The sequence below is a fragment of the Ambystoma mexicanum genome, chromosome 13 (genome assembly GCF_040938575.1).
Source record: "Ambystoma mexicanum isolate Mex_15411 chromosome 13, UKY_AmexF1_1, whole genome shotgun sequence".
NCBI lineage: Eukaryota > Metazoa > Chordata > Amphibia > Caudata > Ambystomatidae > Ambystoma > Ambystoma mexicanum.
In genome coordinates, this window is record NC_090938.1 from 471,755,638 (window position 1) to 471,776,610 (window position 20,973).

Sequence of the window (20,973 nt, forward strand, 5' to 3'; positions counted from 1 at the left end):
CAGGACGGCATTGAATTGCGCTCTCCTGTTTCTGGCTCCTTGGTGGCCAGCCAGATTGTTTTTTGGAACTACAGCATCTGTCGGTTCTTACCCCGATCAGCTTGCTGCAGATACCCGACCTTCTTCAGCCGAGCAATCACCAGCTGTACCACCCCTCCCCACAATCGTTGAGCTTGGCAACCTGGTGCCTTAGTTCAGATCTTTAGCGCAGTTCAATCTGTCTTAGGACAATATGCGCATTATCCAAGCGGCCAGGAAACCTTCTGAGGGCCCAGTACAGGAGCAAATAGCTCAGTTTTTGACACTGGTGTTGAGCTAAACAGCTCGATCCCAGGCATGCTTCGGTCGACATGGTTCTATCCTTTATAGTCTCACCTGGCGACTTCTGGCATCTATGTTCTGTCATGCAGGACTTATTTATCCGCCATTGCGGCCTACCTGTCCACGGACCGCTCTTTTTTTCTTTGACTAATGCAGTTATCAAAAGGCATTTTGCTGGCCTTCTTAATCTGTTCCGACCGGTGCAGACTCCTCATCCCAAATGGGATTTAAATGTGGTCCTCACCGCATTGTCATAAACCTTTTGAACCCAGGGCTACTACTGATCTTAAGTACCTCTCTTGGAATGTTGCTTTTCTGATCGCAATAACATTGGCAAGGCGAGTAAGCGAGCTCCAAGCTCCCTCCATGGAACATCCGTTCCGCACTTTCCACAAGGATAAGGTTGTGCTTCCGAAGGTGGTTACTGATTTTCATATGACCCAAACTGGTATTTGATGCCGAGAGAGTTGTACACAATTTGGACGTCAGGCGAGCCCTGTCTTACCTCGATAGAACTTCTGAGTTCTGAACTCGGAAGCTCCTCACAGCTTTTTGTTACATTCGGTGACCCTAAAGGGAAACCAACTTCGAAAGCATCCATTTCCTGCTGGATTACCTCATGTATTTCAGAGACCTATAAGATCCAAGACCTCCTATCACCAAAGGACATCCATGTACATGTAGTCCATGTCAAAGCGGCTGCTGTTGCCTTCCAAAAGCATGTTCCTTAGGAGTCCATCGCCAAGGAGGCTACGTGGGCCTCCCCATTGGCTTTCTGCAGGCATTGCTGCTTAGACTTGAGCTCCAGGGCCGATGCAAATTTGAGGCTGTTCGCAAAAACGTATTACAGTAAAGAGATTTTCCATCCACCCGTACTACCTATGGTTGTGCTTGGGAATCTCCCACAAGTTTGGAGGAAAGGGGACGGGACGAAGTAGTAGAACAAAGTTACTGTAGTGACTTCCGTACTAGTAGTCCATAGTCCCCTTTCCGCCATACGCCTGTCCGCCGTACCCTTTAAAAAGTATCCGCTATTGTTGCTTGAATGGTCTCGGACCTGGCGATAGAAAAGGACTGAAGTGCGATGCACGGGGCAGAGCTCAGGATGGTAGGGTTACAGCCACGTGCGGTGGCCCGGCTTAAAAATAAAAAGGGCAAACATTTAATTTTTGTTGCTTTTTAAAAATGCTCCTGTCTCGTCTTGAAGGACGGAATGTCCCACAAGTATGGAGGTGTACTATGGACTAGGAGTAAGGTAGTCACTACGGTGAGTAACTGTTATTCATGAGCATGTGAATCCATGCCAGACCCCATGCTGGAGAAGGAACAAGTTACTTACTGTAACTATTATTCTCCGGCATGTGTCTGGCATGGATTCACATGCAAACCCTCCCTCCTATACCTCTGCGGCTCTTCTTGGTCCTTCTGCCACTTTACGTGCTTACCTAATCTGAAGATAACTGCCAGAGCAGGGATTTGGGGAGAGGATTGTCATTGGCTGGGGGCAGTGTGACCCAGAGTACAGCGATTGGTTTAGAGGAGAAATACAGTAAGTAAAACTACATTTTTTCTTTTACTGAGGGTCCCCAGCCTGACTGGGAATATTTGAGCATGTGAATCAATGCCAGAACCATGCTGGAGAACAATAGTTACAGGTAAGTAACTTGGTCCTTCTTCTCACTGTATGGTCTCAGTAGGTTTTTGGGGATGTGTCAAGGTTTTCAGGACTAGTATTCCCTAAATGGTGAAAGTATAGAGATTCATGGCTCCAGAACTGGCCTTTAATGCAGGATTGTGGTTATTTCCTGCTATGCGATTGGGACCAAGAGATTGACCAGGGGATTATACTCCTACAGCCCCTGATCCAAGCTTCCTTTTGCTCGTGCCACACTCGCCCCCACCTCCCCTTGGAGTCACTTCTTTGGTGGGCCCTAAAACCAACAGGTCACTTAATCCTAGTCTATTTTATGTTTGTGGAAAACAGCTGTGCCCACCTTCTACTAGTGTGCTAAAATAGTTATTTTAGTAGCATTAAGATGTTGCTTTGACTTTTATTTTGGTTCTCCATTAACCATTGGATTGTCATAGTATCAGAAATTCTGATTCATTGCTTTTCATTTTCTTGTCTATTGCAGTAAGACAGATCGACTTGCTAGAGGATCTGAATGTTACAGAAAGAGTCTTAGTTTGAATCCTTTCCTGTGGTCCCCCTTTGAAGCCTTATGTGAAATAGGTTTGTATATTTGTAGCTTTTTCTTTTATTTCAAGACCTCTGACATGATCGCTTATGTATCCCGTACAGTACTCCAGTTAGAGATGTAAACAAATGTAGTACTTTTAATGCATGGAGAGTGCAGCACTCCTGTAGCTAGTATTCACTTGCTTGTGAAACTTGAGCTTTCAATGTGTCCCTTAATGGGTTTAGTTTGAAACGTTCTATGCGACACCTTACTGCCATACCCTGTTCTTCATGTGTTAATCAGAATTGCCTATTTTTGTTCAGGGTAAATTAACGGGTGAAAATTGGGACCAGTTGCTCTGGTCATAAATTCATTTTTTGGTTGCATGTCTGTTTTTTATTCACATGTGAATACGTAATTTTCTAATTGTTGGTCCGAAGATTTGAAAATTGATTTTCAGATTTTGAAAATGGGTTTTGACAGTGTAATTGGTATTATAGTAATCTGATTCCCACCTGTACAGTAGCCCGCCAAGAATGCTCAGCCCACCAGTAATCAGTCTTCTCCAGCATTAGATCTTTCATTGATTCAGATGCTTGAATATTCCCCGTCAGACTAGGAATCCTCTGATTTAAATAATTAAACATTAAATATTTAAACATTATTTCCATAGAAAAAGAATGTTGATGGCCCACAATGGCCTATGAACCATTCACTTTTTTAACCCCTCCACCTCACTTTGGTCCTTTATGGCCCTAACCATTGAGGTGGCAGGGTTTAAGCTCCTCCCCAGGCAGCCATCTTCAGATTTTTCACCGCAGTCTAACAGGCTAGAGGGAATCCTCAGCTTTTTCTTTGCTGTTGAGCCAATGTTGTCTTTGATGGTTCTAGAAGAGCAAAGGGAAACCTGTTTGAAACAGACCTTCATGGAGAGGACAACTCTAGTAACTTAATCGGGTGTGATGGGTGAGGAGGAGCGGGTTGAAAGCGGAGGGAGAGGGGAGGCAAGGGGGTGTGGGAAGGGTTGGGAGGTAGTGACAAGGGAGTTCAGGATGTCCTGAGTTTTGGTGGCAAAATCAGTGGCCAGTTGGTTGCAGGGGTCCTCTAGGGAGAGGGGGAGGGGGAGGAGGAGAATGCAGAAAGGTTGGCTAGTTTCCTGCAAATCTTGAAAAGTTCATCCGTGTTGGATGCACCAGAGACCCATGCCTGTAAGAGGGCTCTTTTCTTGCCATGGATGGAGAGTCTGTATTGCCTTTGCAGCAGATGGCAGGCCAGTTTGTCAGAGGATGAGCCTGAGGTTTTCCACTCTGTTCTGCCGCTCTGCACTTTTGTTTCAGGGCTGCAAGATCAGAGTCATTCCAAGTGTTACGCTTGGAGGCAGGTATTAGGCAGATTCTCATGACTAGGGCAAGTGTAGCGAGAGTATTGGTGATGGCCAGGTGGAGGATGCTGAAAACAGAATCAGTGGTAGGGGACGTATGGGGGGATGAAATTGGAGACCAAGGCAGATGTTGGTGAACAAGGTTGGCAGGGCTTTAGGGGGCAGGGTCAGAGGGCCCCAGAGGCCTAAACGGGAGGAAAGAAAAGAATGGTCTGACCAGGATAGAGGGTTGACAAATGGGGAAGAGAGGGAGGTCGGAGTGGATGAGGGCGTCCAGAGTGTTACCAGTAGAGTGGGTTGGACCAAAGGTGAGAATGGAGAGTGCTAGTGATGCAGAGGTCAAAACTATCGACAATTGATTCTCCTTCTGTGGCCACACTAATGTATGGTCATTATGCAGCACCGGACCACGCAGCGAAGTCACAGCAGGCGCCACCGTCTCCCTAAGGACCTCAGAGTAGAGCGAGAGTTGAGCAGACATTGGTGTGACCTTTTGGAGGTTTGTCTAGAGATTGAGCCTCAACTTCCAGACTGACGGTTGACACATGGCCGTATTCATTGTAGATTTGGTTTTAATTATCCAGGCATCTAAACATCCTGCCTTAAGTCTTTGATTAGAACAGTTTTTCCTCTTACGGTTAGGGTGACAGCATTTTCTATTTCATATTTATGATCCAAGGTATCTCTTAATACAGATTAAATCGCCACGGATTGCTTTTTTCTGCGCTTTTTCTAAAGCGCTTTAGTCTGTGTACATTTTATTTCTAATGGATTGTGTCCTCCCACTAAGTCATCATCTTTGGTATACTGATATCCCAGAAACGTTTTCGACGGCTGAGGGCACCATGCATAGTCTGGTCGATTGTCCCTTTGCAGTTTCCATCCCCGCACGTTGGTATATATAGAATGCACAGTGCCTGTTGCATCATTTCTGTTTTTCTGCATGAGCGGCACCCTCTGAACAGTTCAACTCGCTACAGCAATTCTTTTTCTACTGAGTAGTATTTATTTTTGAGTGTCTACTCTGAAGACTGGTTTCAATCGGTGTCCGGGCTGTAAATCGAAGATGTTGATCACAGGATTTGTTTCTGGTGTCTCAGTAACGAACAGAAAGTTGAGGACTGTAGTTCCTATCAGTTCATCACTAGCGGAAAGCCTTGAAGGAGAGGAAAACTAAACTCATCCTAGGTTCGTCAGCATCTAAATCCCTGTCCTCTACTTCACAGAAGAGGAGATCCTCTGAAGATTGGAGTTTAAGGCATAAATCGCGTCAAACAGCCAAGAGACACTCCAAACGTTATAAGAGATCGAGGTAACTGAGTGATTCACATCACTCCATCTTCGTCTTCTCAATGAAAATTGTAGAAGATGCACGATTGACGAGGAGTCCGATGAAGACGAACAAAGTTACGTTTCCCAGACAAAGATTGGAATTGCATCCTTCACCATTTGCTGGTCTATGGTTAATTCAGAGATTGTAGCTCTATTTGATATTTCAACAAAGCTAGAGCCAGCAAATCTAGCGGGTACAATGATTAGTTATTCATCAAATCTCTATGCAGTTGACTTGCACCCATTTGGTTTGTCTTTTGTCCACAAACTTAATACATGGATCTAGTATCTCCCAGGTTCCTTATACATACGTGTCTAACATACATCAAATTGTTCCTTTTATTTGCTCATACATTTTTATATCCTAATTGTTTGCCCAAAAACCAACACGTTTCGACCGGTTAAAGGTCCTTTTCAAGGCTGGGTTCTCCAGCATGGGGTCTGGCATGGATTCACATGCTCATGAATATTCCCCGTCGTCAGGCCGTGAATCCTCGGTATAGAAAAAATCAGTATCAGTATCAGTTTCGTTTCTGATCTGTCTTTCTCAGTAGTAACCAATCACTGGTCTCTGGGTCATACTGCCCCCAGCCAATGACTGCCCTCTCCCTAAGCCCCGCCCCTGGCAGCCATCCTCAGATTTTTACCGCACGTTCAAGTGTTGGGAGTCCTCGCGCTTGGCTCTCAAGCTTTTGCTGCGTTTTCACGCTTTTTTCAAGAGATTTTCTCATTTTTCCAGTTAAATAGAGCCTCAAGCTCCACCTTTCTACTTCCGATCAACGGGGATCCATTTCGGAGTTTCTATGCCCCTCAAGGGTGAAGATTTCATAGAGTTACGCTTTTGGAGGATTCCAGAAGTTCCGAGGCCTACCCCGGACATGGCCCAGGCGAAAGGGAGCTTGACGGCCGGGAAGCTGTTCAGGACCTGCCCTGGATGCCAGCTTCAGAACGTTTTCAAGGAGGACGAGCATTTGTTATGCCTCTACTGTCTCCATGAGGACAAGACGCACAAGGAAAAGCACTGCGCTTTTTGTGGGAACATGGAGTGGACCATGAAGGATCGCCACCTCTGTCTCGCCAACTGGCTGGAAGGTAAGGGCCAGCCAGGCGAGAAGAAGAAAGTCATCCGAGCGGTCTTCTAAGTCCTGTGAGGGTGCTCCGGCAACAGGGGCCCAACAAAAGGCTAAGCACCGCGAGTCTGGGAGCGCCGAACGGTCAGGCTCCTTGGCTGCCAGACAGGGCGCATCCTCCCCGGCGCCATCGACCACGAGCTAACGCTCTGGCTCGGGTAAGAGGAAGTCGATCACGAAGCTTCTGGAGAGGCCCCGGTCAATCACGAAGATTCCGGCAAAGTGGAGCGAGGCTCGAACCCTCCCCCCCAAGGTGAAGGCCCCAGGCGTACAGAAGGTGATGTTGGCCTTAATTCATCCTGCTAAGACCTCGATTGAGGATGTCGCTGCGACCCTAGCTCAGCCTGTGGAGGCTACACCAGTGGAGGCGCCCTCAGGTGCCAGTCTCCCTGCCACCGCGGAGGGAGTCGTCTTTCAGGCCCATCGAGAAGACCCCCACAAAGTCCTCGTTGGAAAAGGTGGGGGAGGGGTTGGTGGCTGTCGTGGATACGGACACGACCTCTGAAGAGGAGCTCATCCAAGTCGTGGAGGAGGCCCAGCCCTTCGGGAGGGATCCCAACGAGGGCGACGGTGACGCAGACGAGGCTCCTCAAGAGCCCTCGCTCCCATAGTTTCCGACGCCGCAGGACACCTCGGCGGCCATTTTCTCAGCCATCCAGTCCTTATGCTCGGAGATGAGGACTAGGTTGCCCCTTCCCCCGATGGAGGTGCCTGAGCCAGACCCGACGGAGGAACCGGAGCCAGGACCTTCGGAAAGCCCACCACTTAAGAGGACGACGCATCCTAGCCCTCCTCTCCCGCCTCTGCGGCCTTCTCTGCCTCCCTCCGCCCCCCGGTTCACTACCCACGGGGATGATACAGGCATGGACACGACTATGACGGGTACGGATGACGACGGAGGCGACGACGGGACATGTCGCCCCCCTGCCCGGGCGTCCCCGCCCGACGAGATTGGATCCTTCCATGCAATGATTTCCAGGGCATCCGAGCTCTTCCAGCTCTGCCCCGAGGAAAAGGAAGGGTTCCTTTACCAACGGCGCAAGGCTAAAAGGAAGACGGTCCTCGACGTACCGCTTCTTGATGACATCCTGAAAAACCCTGCCACGGCTCCTGCAAAGAGGGATCGGTACGAGAAGAAGTACCGGGTCCCCGACGCTGCCTCCTTGTGCCTTAGGGCGCAACCTAACCCGGACTCGGTCTTTTCGGCAGCGGCCAAGAAGAAAGCGGGGGGGGTGCGCATCGGCTTCAACCCCCCCCCCCGGACGGCGAGGGTAGGAAGCTGGATGCGATGGGACGACGGACCATCTCATCTGCAGTGACGACCATCAAGGCGGCCAACGCCCTGGCCATCGTAGCCCGCTACGACAGGGTTGTGGTTCAAGATCGCCCCTCTGTTGGACTTCCTTCCGGATGCCAAGAGGGCTGAGGCCCTGGAAATCTTGCAGGAAGGTGAGATTGCCTCGGACCACGCCATTACGGTGGCTACGGACATCGCCGACACTGGTTTCCGTCAGTTGGGCAACAGGGTTTGCCTGAGACGACGAGGATGGCTCAAGGTGACGGATTTCCGCCAGGACGTTCAGACCAAGGTTTTGGACGGGAACAGCCTTTTTGGCAAGGCGGTTGATGAATCCCTTCAGGCGATCAAGACGGACACGGAGACGGCCCGTGCACTGGGTGTGCTCCAACAGCGACGGCCGTCCTTTCGGAGCTATGGAGGCAGACAGGGTGCCTCCAAGGGAGCCGGCAGCAGCTCCTCTACGTACCGTCAAGCGGCAAGGTCTTCGCAGGAGGCCTACAGGGGACACGGCAAGTCAGGTGGATCCCGCCGTCGCCGCCAAGATGGTCAAGGAGGCAAAGCGGCCTCCAAGCAAGATTGAACCGACCGTCGGGTCGGGCCCCCGCCGAAGCACCCCGGTGGGAGGCCGGCTGACGAAGTTCATCGGCGTGTGCGAGTCCATCTCCACCGACCGTTTGGTGCTGGATGCTCTGGCCCTGGGGCACGCCCTCGAGTTCCAGAAGAGGTGCCCCCGCATTCCTTCCGTGGCCAGGAAGGAAAATCACGTCCCTCAACTTCTATTGGAAGTAAGGGCGATGCTCAGGAAAGGGGCAATCGAGCTTGTCCCGAAGAGGCTTCGGGGCTCTGGAGTTTACTCAAGATACTTCCTCGTGAAGACGACAGTAGGATGGCGTCCCATCCTGGACCTGCGACGACTAAACAAATACATCAAGGCACAGAAGTTCCGGATGGTCACCCTCCAGCACATGTGGGACAGCTGGAGGAGGGCGATTTCCTGTCGTCGTTGGACTTGGAGGATGCTTACTTCCACATCCCTATTCTAAAGAGACACCGAAAGTTCCTCAGGTTTGTGGTCAAAGGGCGGCACTACCAGTTCAAGGCCCTCCCGTTCGGATTAAAATCGGTGCCCAGGGTGTTCACCAAGTGCCTAGCACCGGTGGTGGCGCGGCTGCGCCTGCAGGGGATCCACATCTACCCCTACCTGGACGACTGGCTCATACAGGCAAGGACAAGGGAGCTAGCCGTGGAACACACTGCAAAGACCGTCCAGCTGCTCACAGACCTGGGGTTCGCCATCAACTTTCCAAAATCCCACCTGGTCCCGTCGCAAGTCGCCCTGTTTCTGGGAGCACAGCTCGACACAGTGGCGCAGGGGGCGGGGGGGGCCCTCTCACCGTCGGAGGAAAGGATAAGGACCATCCTAGGAAAGGTGCATCGTCTGCTGGCCATGGACGTGGCCAGAGTGAGGTCTATCAAGTCCCTCCTCGGAATGATGTCGTCCTGCATTTATCTGGTGACCCATTGCAGACTTCGGATGCGGCCCTTGCAATAATTCCTCGACGCCCACTGGATCCAGACGGGCAGCTTCGAGGACAGGATCCCGCTCGATGAAGCGTTCCGTCAGGCGATACGATGGTGGGGTGTCTGCGCTCATCTGACAGTGGGAACAGGTTTCCTAGCCCCGGCCCGCCAGGTGATGGTGACGACAGATGCCTCTCTGGAAGGTTGGGGAGCGCACACCGGGGGGTCTCCACACGATAGTCCTTTGGCTCTCTCAGGTCGTTCGGTCCGTCAAGGGCAAGGTGGTGAGGATCTTCACCGACACCACCACGATGTTTTACATTCGGAAGCAGGGCGGAACCAGATCCCCCTGCCCTATCCAAGGAAGCCCAGGATCTGTGGCATTGGGCCGTCGCCCAAGGGATGTTTCTGGTACCCTTTCATCTGGCAGGGATAAACACCATCGCCGACTCACTCAGCAGAGAGCTGCGCTCGTGCCACGAGTGGGAACTGCGCCAGGATCAAGTGGACCGACTCTTCCGACGATGGGGCAAACCCCAGATCGATCTCTTCGCGACGGCGGCGAACTCCAAGTGCCGGAGGTTCGCCAGCAAGTTTCCCCAACCGAGGAGCATGGGCGATGCTTTCTCGTTCCCCTGGGACGGCCTGTTCCTTTATGCATTCTTGCCGTTGTTACTCCGGCTCGTCAACCAGCTCAAGAGGTCCCGGTGCAGGATGATCCTCGTCGCACCGGCGTGGCCGAGGCAGATCTGGTTCCCGGACCTTCTGGACTTGTCAGCGTCCACATCAGTCAAGCTGCCGACGGACGCGGATCTTCTCTCCAGAGAAGGAGGCGCCATTCTTCATCCCGAACCAAAGTCGCTGAACTTGCAGACCTGGCTCCTGCAGCACTAGAGTTTGGAGGATACGACATCCCGGCCGACTGCAGAGAGGTTCTTGCAAAGGCCAGGGCATCCTCAACTCTTGTGCTATGGACATAAATGGAAGAGGTTCTCTGTCTGGTGCCATGCACAGAAGATTAGCCCTCTGTGGATTACGGCCCCTCAAGTATTGCCGTACCTACTGTCTTTGGCCAAGGCTGGCCTAGGTCACGCTTCCATCAAGGTACATCTGGCTCCCGTCTCACGTTACACCAGAACTACAGGACGGGCGTCCTTGTGGTCTCATCGTCTGGTGAAGGAATTTATGAAAGGACTGTTCCGATCATTCCTGTCGGTGAAGGCCCCTGCCCCGGTGTGGGAGCTCAACGTGGTGCAAACTAGGCTCATGGGGGCCCCATTCGAGCCTATGCATTCAGTGCCGTTGAAGTTTCTGTCGTGGAAAACAGCATTCCTCGTGGCCATCACCTCTGCACGACGAGTGGGAGAGATCCAGGCCCTATCTAGCAAGCCTCCATACTTGACTTTTCACTACACGAGGGTGGTGATGAGGACACACCCCTCCTTCATGCCCAAGGTGCCGTCGGACTTCCACCTCAACAAGCCCTTGGTGTTGCCAGTTTTCTTCCCGTCGCCTTCGTCGCCGGCTGAGAGGACTTTGCACTTGCTGGATGTAGCTAGAGCGCTGAAGTTCTACGTGGACCGCACAAAGAGTTTTCCGAAGACATCACAGCTGTTTGTGAACTTTGGACCTGTGAATCAAGGGATGGCTCTCTCGAAGACTTCCATTTCCAGATGGCTCTCCGGCTGCATCATGCACTGTCACCGGTTGGCAAACCGACCATTGCCAGGCTGTCCAAGGGCCCATTCGACCAGAGCGATCGCTGCTACTACGGCGTTCCTGTCTGGTGGGCCCCTGCTCGACATCTGCAGGGCTGCTACGTGGAGGTCGACGCACACCTTCAAGTGATTCTACTGCGTCGACCAGGATTCCAGGGAGGAGTCCAGAGTCGGCCAGGCAGTGCTGCGCAACCTGTTCGCCTAAGGTGAGCCTGGTGAGGAGGTAAGAGTTGCTTAATGTTGAGTTGTTGTATTGCTTGATATTGAGCCTTTTTGCCACCTCCTGTCGTTGTGCATGTGTGTACTGCTATGTATTCTTATATTCATGAGCATGTGAATCCATGCCAGACCCCATGCTGGCGAAGGAACAAGTTACTTACCTGTAACTGTTGTTCTCCAGCATGGGTCTGGCATGGATTCACATGCGAACCCTCCCGCCTACCCCTCTGCGGTTCTTCACTTGGTCATACTGCCACTTTACGCGCTACCAAATCTGAGGATGGCTGCCTGGGGCGGGGCTTAAGGAGAAGGCAGTCATTGGCTGGGGGCAGTATGACCCAGAGACCAGTGATTGGTTACTACTAAGAAAGACAGATCAGAAACGAAACTGCTACTGATTTTTTTCTATACCGAGGATTCCCGGCCTGACGGGGAATATTCATGAGCATGTGAATCCATGCCAGACCCCCATGCTGGAGAACAGTTACAGGTAAGTAACTTGTTCCTTTCGCATGCTTGGGCACTGCAGACAGTGGATCTAGGGTACTGTCTCCTCACCCCCCCCACCCTACTTTCTGGTTGCCAAGAAAGAGAGGACTGCAACCCATCATGGATCTAAGAGGCTTCAACAAGATCCTCAGGAAGGACAGATACAAAATGGTCACTCTCTCAGATCCTCCTGGCCCTTCTGGTTCATTACTGGATGGTGTCACTCAATCTTCAGGATGCTTAATTTCAGGTGCCTTTAAATCCAAGCACAGGAAGACCCTGAGGTTCTTCATTGTCTGTCACTTTCAGTTTTGAGTACTGCTTTTTGAGCTGAACTCTGTTTTAGGTTTTCACAAAATTGATGGCTGTGGTAGCAGCAAATCTAAGGTCGTGGAGGGAATTAATATCTTCCCCTATCTAGACTAATGGCTGATCAGAGCTTGTTCTGCCGAGCACCTGCCACTCTCCACACAGTGGGCTTCTCCCTCAACTTCAAGAAGCCCCAGGTGACACTTTCTCAAAAGCTTCAATTCATTGGAGCAGTCCTGGAATCTTCCTTGGGGAAGCCTTCACCCCTGAGTTGAAGGCTTTGCATATCTTGCAGATGGTGACAAGATTTCAAAATGCCCAACATTTACTGACTTTCGATTTTCTGAGGTTGCTGGTTTGCCGTCTAAAGATTAGGTCCATCTAGTGGGCCTGCAGATCCCAATTGTCGAAATTCTCAGGCAGGATGACTGCCTTTCTTCAGATCCCGAGAAAGGTCACGCAGGGTATCCTGTGGTGAGCCTTCAAAAAGAGTGATTGGGGAACCTTTTTGGACAAAGATGACAGCAGTCACAGATTCTTCACTCACAGGCTGGGGAGCCCACATGAGCGATCTCACAATCGAAGGTCTTTGGTCCCCATCAGAATGCAGACCACACATAAACCTTTTAAAGCTCAGGGCAATCAGCCTGGCACTGATTACCTTTTTGTTGTCCTTACAGGGGAAGAACGTCCTTTAATGACGGACACTACAATAGCATTATCTCAACGAAAGAGGTGGTATAGGGCCACTACCATTGTGCAGCAAGGCAATGCAGCTCTGGTTTTGGGCACTGCAAATCTGAATTTCTTTAGCAGCTGTTAACCCTAGCCATAGAAGAGAACATGACAGCGGATGCTCTGAGCAGGCAGAGCAGTCTCCCACGAGTGGGAGTTGGCTCAGGAAGTCCTTCTAGTGATCTTCGCCCTTTGGGGATCCCCGCAAGTGGATCTTTTCGCATCCATTATCAACAGGAAATATGACCTGTTCTGCTCCAAGGAATTTCCTCGGAGCTCTGAGGGTTGCGTTTGTAACGGACAGGGAATTTCTACTTCAGTATGCGTCATTATTCATATCAACAGGAGGTTGAGGAAGTATGGGTAGTCCATGATCCTGATTGCTCCGGATTGGGCCAGGAGGACGTGGTACCCAGACCTCCTAGATGAGTCAGTCTGTCCTTCATTTAGTCTTCCCCAGAGAGCAGTCATTCTCTCATAGGAGGGGGGGGGGGGGCTATAATAGTCACGCACAAATGAGAATCTTCACGCTTGGTTTCTGAGCGGTTAAGATACAAGGACTGTGACCTCCCGGAAGACATTATGGAGGTTTTTTGGCTAGAAAACCAGTGACAAAAGCACTATACCACTGCTGTTGGAATAAGTTTTGTAGCTGGTGTAGAGCTAAAGATATTGTTTTGTTTGTCATACACCTATATAGTGTTCTGTCTACCTGGCCTACTGAGGGCTGCAGTTGGCTACAGCCAAAAGCTACCTAGCGGCGTTCACCATCTTCAAGCACACTCCAGAGCAAGGTTCTTATTTTAAAATAGCTGTTGTCCTGCAGTTCCTCAAGGCACTGACACACATTTTCCCACCAGTCCCTTTAATAGTCCCTGCTTGGGATCTGAACTTGGTATTGACATTCCTAATGGGAGCTCCATTTGAACTTCTCCATTCTTGTCCACTTAGATTGACATTCAAGACAATTTTCCTGGTGGCCATCGCTTCTCCTTGCAGAGTGACTGAGCTACAGGCTCTTTCATGTAAACCTCCTTTCACTACGTTTTGCAAGGAGAAGGCAGACTTGAGTGTTCGTCCGTCCTTCCCTAGGTGGTGTCAGAATTTCACCTGAGACATGATTACCTTGCCGGCATTTTCCCACCTACTCATCCTTTCAAGGAGGAAAAGAGTTTGCCCTGATTAGGGCTCCGATAAAATTGTCAGATTGGCAAATGTCAGACCAGATGATTAACTTTGTTGGTTATTCTGGACTCAGACTGGGTCAACCTGTGACTAAGCAGACCTTGTCACACTGAATCGTTCTGTGCATTTCAGAATGTTATTCTTTGTCTGGAAACTATGTTCCTGACAATCTAGGGGCACATTCCACCAGAGTGGCGGCAACCACTTTGACTCTGCAAAGAGCTTACCGCTGCAGGACATTTGTAAGGTTGCAACTTGGTCTTCCATACACACCTACACTTAAGATAAGTGTAGGGCGGCTGAGAGACCATGGAGCGCTTCTTTTTCATCCACTGACAAACTGGCCTGTCGCCTGCTCCAAAAGCAATACAGACTGTCCGCACCAAGTAGAGAGTCCACATTCAAGCCTGTGTCTCTGCGGCATCGAACAACTCTGACAACTCTTTAAAATCTGCAAGGAGCTTGCCAACCCTGTTGCAGTCTCTACCCCTCCTCTTGCCTCAGAGGCTCTCTGCAATGACCTTGCCTTTCACTTCATCTCAAAAACCAAGGACATCTTGCCCACCCTCTCCTCCCCTTCCTACTCAGTCTGCAATTGCTAAACACCACCCCCCCCCCCTGCTGCTCTTCCTTTCTTCTCTTCTCCCCTGATGAGGTCGCTAGACAAGTCTGATCTATGAAAGCCTCATCAAAACAGGTTCATCCCTGTTCCTGTAAAACCATCAAGGACCACATTAACACCCTCGCTCCGGCCCTTGCTGATTTTTGCAACCACTCCTTTGCCTCAGGATCCTTCCCTTCCTTTCCCCTCTGAAATACTCCGTTGTGCATCCTCTGCTCACGAAACCCTCAGTGTATCCTTCCTGTCCTGCTATTGTCATCTCTGCTTCCAAAAGATCAGGACTTGCCCGACTCCCTTGGAAGCAGACCCATAACCCCGGTTCCGAGTGCCAGCCAGTCCCAATTGGGACCTTTTGGACCATGTCCTGGCGCCAGTGGCACCAGGCTCATAAAGATGCCCAGTCCCTGCGCTGGAAGCGCCGGGCTCATAATGCTTGGGTGGACTTACCTGCAGCAGACCATGCTGCTTACTTACCTGCCAGTTGAACCCCTGATCCTCTTCTGTTTGGGACTACTTTTTTTCTGTTGGGTGGGGCAGGAGCCACTCCCTAGGTTCAGAACACTGGGACTCTTCTGGAAAGCAGGAACTCTTTTCTTACCTAGGCGTGGCTGTGGAAGGAGACATTTAAGCACTACAGGAGGCTATTTAAACCACACCCGATGGATGAATCTTGCTTTGCGTTATTCTGCATTCTCTGCAGCAGAACGCTCATCGTGTCTTCTGCTTCTGATCCTGGGCCTAAGGGAACAAAGGCTTACCATCCTGGAATCCAGTCTTCAGCAGCACCTGTAAAGACAAAGAAAGAACAGGTTAGCACTACGGTCTTCAGTGGCAGCGCATCTCTTACCTGGTTCATTGGCTGTCACCAACGCCTCGCGCTGCATTCCGGCATCTGAAAGACAAAGGCTTACCTACTCTTCGCATGCTCCGGAGGTCTTCGCACTGCATTCCGGCATCTGAAAGACAAAAGCTTACCAGCTCTTTGCACGCTCCGGAGACCTTCGGCGCTGCATCCCGCATCTGAAAGACAAAAGAAGATGCGTTTAAAGACATAGGGCAACTTTATTACTCAAGTGCCATTTCTCCTTCCCACGCCGAATCCAGTGGGTATTCCAGCACCCTTCAGCTTCTCTAACGCTCCGAACTTGTACCTGCAAGATAAAAGGGACAGTTAGTGCGCATCGTGAAGCAGGCTACAAGCGCTTACTTACGTGCTTCCAGGCGCATCTATTCCTCACGCGGGTTCGATCCTCAACTCTCATCAGCCCGCCATCCGCCATCGCCGGAACCCTGCAAAACAAGAGATATCATTACAAAAGACTTTTAAGACATTTGAAGTGCCCAGAACTTACCGTTCGTGCAGTTAACGACGGACAGCAGTCCTCTGAGGTCAAGAGGCCTGCACCCTTATCCAGTGAAGAAACTGGTTACGGCACCCTGCCCCGAGGCAGATGGAGAGCTCGGCGTTCACTTACCTAAGGTGAGGGCGTTAACCTTTGGGGGTCTACAGGAGAAGAGAAAGGGAAGAGGAGAGAGGCACCCAATAACCCCAGTTCATTAATCCCATATTTTCTATCTGCAGACATCTTACTCTTCGAGTCAGACATACAGTGCACAGAGGTCTAGCCCAAAGAGCCAACCGTGTGTTACACATCACCTTTGAAGATACGGCATTCACCCAGTCAAGACCGGAGCCTCTGCGGGAATCAGGTGAGCGTTACAGCTATCGCCCAATCTCCATTACTCCCTTTCTGAGTAAACTCCTGGAAAAGCTGGCCATCTCTCAGCTTAACCGTCATTCTGATTCTTTTGCCTGTCTCCATGACCACCAGTCTGGTTTCAGAGCGGCCAGAAGTACGGAAACTGCTCTCCTGAACATCCCCGAAGATCTTCTCTCCAACATTGACTCTAACATTCCCTCTGTCCTCATCCTACTCTCTTTTCTGTCTTTGACACGGTCACCCATACCATCCTGCTCAACTGTCTCTGTGAGAACCTGGGTATCACTGATCAGACTCTGGCCTGGCTGACCTCTTTCCTTTCTGATGGACCTTCCCAGGTCCAACTGGGGTTCTTCCTATCATCTTTCTTCCTCTCTACCTGTGGTGTTCCCCAGGGGTCTAACCTCTTGCCCTGGCTTTTCAACCATTACCTGGCAACTCTCGCCCACTGAATTCCCACTCTATGCTCGCATTTCCTGTGCTACGCTGACACTCTACTCATTTTCAGGCTGCCCTCGGCCACCACCTCTCCCATCTCGGATTGCCTAACTGCCATTCAAGATTGGTGTGCCGCCAATGATCTTTGCCTGAATGCCAGCAAGACTGAAATGCTCCTCATCGGCACACCTTGATCCTTTCCCCTCTCTCTCTGGCCGGCCTCGCTTGGCCCTCCTCCCATCCCCACCTGTGAGGCTAAGAACCTCAGGGTCATCTTTGACTCCACACTTTCCTTCTCCTCGCACATCTCGGAGGTCTCTAAAAAGTCAAACTTCCTACTGCACCTCCTCAGAGGTACGCTTCCTTTCCTCTGCTTCCCCCAGAAGCTCACTTTCTCTCAAGCTCTGGTTCTCTCTAGGTTGTACTTTTGTAAAAGCCTCTTTCTAAATTTACCTGCCTCTACTCTTAGCCCTCTGCTCTCAGAACAGGACTGTGAGACTTGTCCTTGGTCTCAAGCCCTCGGATAGTATCTCTCCAGCTCTGAAATCTCTCCATTGGCTCCAAGTGGATGCAAGGATTAAATTTAAAACCCTCTGCATTGTCCACAAGGCTTTCTGGGGCCTGGGCCCAAAATACCTTCAGCTATCCCTCCGCAAATACCTCCCCTCTCAATCCCTTTGCTCCTCTAACTCCCTCACGGTCAGTTGTTTATCAAAGAAACGAGCTGGGGGGTTGATCTGTCTTTGGCTGCGACCTCCCTCTGGAATAGCCTCCCTGCTGCAATAAAACTTGAAGAGAACCGGTTCCGGAAGCACCTCAAAACCGTCCTCTTTGCATCTGCCTTTGCTCCCCTTATGCCCTGCTGATCCGCTCTCTTGGCACTGTGCGCCTGGCCACCCTCTGTCCCCCGCGCCCAGGTACCGGCTCACCCTGCCACCCTTCTGCACTGCCTTCCGGCCACCCCTCGCACTGGGAACTGTATCTGTAACCCCCACAGTCCCCCACGCCCCATTTGTCTTCTTTTATGCACTTATCAGACTTACCCAGTTCTGCTGCTGTAAACGCAGCTCTTACCACTTGCTGACCACACTACCCCCGTTATTGCTTCATTATCTATTTATTTGTATTTATTATTTATCTGTTCTCCTCTGCTCTTTCCACTCTCCCCTTACATGCACATTTCCCCTTTCCCATGCACTTGCACGTTCTCAATGTCACTGGGGCCTAGTAAGATCGTTGTTTTGTTCGCCCCCGTTTCCCCCACTGTGTCGCGCTCTGAAACACTTGTATACGAGCGTGATATAAATAAAATATCATATTTCATATCAGACCTTCTCAAAGCATTGTCTGGACACCTTGTCTTATTAGGACGCTAGGTTTGGGAAAATGTTTTGCACAACTAAACCCAGTAACAAAATCCCACCTTCTGTCTATATGGGAGTCTATCAAAAATCAGGAATCCATGAGGTCACAATCCATTAGAAGAACAAATTTACTCCAGGAAATGTTCTTTCGAAGGGATTGTGTCCTCCGACGTATTCCTTATCTTAGATAGAAATCCTTCAGCTTTGCTGGCCTCGGAAAATTTTTTCGCCAGAGGGCGCTGCGCGTCGATGATCGCCGAGTCGATGACCCTCGACGGCCTCCGTGCCGACGTCGACGTCATCCTGCCTATAAAGGCCGCGCGCAGCGTCCGTTGCTCAGTTCCGTTTTTCCGCGCTTCGTTGTGCCTCGGAACACCGTTGCTCAGTTCTCGTCAAGATAACGTATATAATAACTACTATTTACCTCGATATCGATGGCATCCTCCTCCGACCCGACGACCCCTCGGTCCGGTTTCAAAAAGTGCCGAGACTGCGGGAAGAAAATGTCGTTGACGGACCCTCACAGGGTCTGTTTGTGGTGTCTGGGAATCACGCACCAGAGTTCGGAGTGTGAGGAATGCCTTTCCATGACGGCGAAAGCCTTGAAGGAGCGTAGGGGGAAGCTCGAGAGAGGTAGGTCAACTTTAACTTCCTCGAAAGCTTCTTCGGTAGAGTCGAGACGTTCGTCTCCTCACCATAAAAAACACTCTCGATCTAGATCACGAAGTGGCTCCCACCACTCGTCGACATCGAGACACTCGAAGAAGAGACGTAGGAGATCCCCTTCGTCATCTTCGTCGAGTTCTCCTGAGAGAGTTCATTGCCCCACAAAACGCAGCTCGCAAGCTGAGTGGGAGGAATTCAGGAAAAAGATGCTAAGCGTCTTCGAGAAAGCGGCCTCGTCCCCCTCGAAGACAGCTGAGGGTGATACCCCGGGTAAAAAACCCAAAAAATCTAAACGCCGCGAGTCGCAGTACCCGGCGGAAAAGTCAACCCGAAAGCGCCTCGAGCCATCGGGAGATAAAGCATCATCGACGCCATCGTCGAAAACTCCTTCGAAACAGAGGTCGGCGCCATCGACGCCGTTGTCGAAGGATTCATCGGCGCATCAGTCGATCGAGTCGACGCCGACGTCGACGCCGATATCGACGCCGGTGAAGGAAAGAACCACGGCTACTCCACAGCCAACGGTTAGACAAAAGACCTCCGACTCGACGCCGAGAACGTCGACGTCGTTCTCGAGCAGGACTCCGATCCTTTCGAGTTCTTCGAGGCCTAGTACACATTTCTCGACGCTTTTCACGGCGCCTTCGAGTACTTTCACGTCGGTGTCGACGACATCGACGTTTTCAAGGCCTGTGATGATGGCTCCTTCTGCATTGGAAATGGGGTTTATACCATTCCAAAAACCAATGTATCCCCCTTTAACCTCGATTTTTGAGGAAAGGGAGGATTCAGACCAAGATATTGATTTACAGAGGACCACATCACCAGAGCCAGAGACTTTCGCCTCTGAGGAAGGAAGATTAAAAAATCTTCAGGATGCACTTCAGGAAGCTAGTGGCTTGGACACTTCTCCTGAAGCAGAATTTATCAAACCAGACCCAGGAGAACATGCGGAGACTCCATATAGAGCTCTGATGTCTAGAATCATAGAATTTATGGGTTGGTCTGCACCTTCTCCTGCCTTTCAGCAGGATGACCTCACTGACATACTGGACAAGGGCCCACAGGAGGATCCTGTGGTTCCATTTCACTCTGCTCTACAGAGAAGGATTTTGACAAACTGGGAAACGCCAGAAATTATCCCGGCAGTAAATAAAAAACTGTCAACAAAATACAGGGTGGCTAGTTCTGACCCTGAATATTTGTCAAAACACCCTACTCCTGAGAGCTTGGTTGTACAGGCTGCAACCTCATCAGGCAGCACATCTGCATACCCCACTGCTCCGCAGGATAGGGATGACAAAAAGTATGATGCCATGGCTAAGAAGGTTTTTTCTGCCTGTAGCATGGCGTTAAAGTCTATTAACGCGACCTGTACGCTCGCTAGGTTCAGCCACACCCTTTGGGAGTGCGCTTCATCAGCGGCTGACTGCCTCCAAGAAGGAGAGGAAAGGGACGCATTTTTAAACATCATCAGGGATGGTAAAGATGCGATGTGCGAGACCCTACAAACTGGCCTAGATTCTGCTGACAGTATCAGCAGGGCCATGGCGGCAAGTACCACAATCCGCAGGCATGCGTGGTTGAGGAAGTCTGGTTTTGCCTCTGACGTGCAGACCAGGCTTTTGAATATGCCCTTTGACGGTTCTACCCTCTTTGGAAAGAAGGCGGATGACAGTTTGGAGAAACTGCAAACGTCCAAGGCAGCAGCCAAGTCATTGGGAGCTGCTATCCGTCAGAATACCTTTCGTCCTTCGGGATCATCGTGGAGAGGACGGTCCTTTCGTTACTATTCCTCATATGGAAGGGGCAGGGGACGACCGGCTCAAAGAGGCCAAGGAAGATTTACCCGTGGTGGACGGGGTAGGGGAAAGAAAGCCGCACCCGCAGGAGCAGGAGCCACTTTACCTTCGGCAACTGCATCAGCCGCTTCAAAACCACTCTGAGGTCTCCCCTCACAGAACACCAGTAGGGGGCAGGTTAACTCACCATCTGACGGAATGGCAGGCTATTACGTCAGATGCTTGGGCTCTGGAGACAGTGGCCCAAGGTTACTGCCTGCCCTTCCTACATATCCCTCAGAGTCATCCACCGGGGAACAACCCTTTGAAGCTTCCAGATCCGCTCCTCTTGCAGGAGGTTTTAGACCTGCTAGAGAAAGGTGCCATAGAACTGGTACCTGTAGCGGAAAGGAACAAGGGTTGGTACTCCCCCTACTTCATAATACCGAAGAAGGACGGAGGACTGAGACCCATCTTAGACTTACGGGAATTGAACAAATTCCTCCGAAAGGACAAGTTCAAGATGGTGACTCTCTCTCAGATCCTTCAGGCCCTCCAGCT

General features: G+C 50.8%; 1 protein-coding gene across 2 annotated transcripts in view; it reads left to right on the plus strand.

The window, feature by feature from the left end:
- CDC27 (cell division cycle 27) overlaps window positions 1-20,973 on the plus strand; it is a 1,618,725-nt gene that overhangs the window by 235,858 nt on the left and 1,361,894 nt on the right. For both annotated transcript variants that reach the window (XM_069634092.1, XM_069634093.1), the window contains exon 5: window positions 2,457-2,554. In XM_069634092.1, coding sequence (XP_069490193.1) covers window positions 2,457-2,554 — 98 coding nt within the window. The remainder of the gene's footprint in view (window positions 1-2,456; window positions 2,555-20,973) is intronic.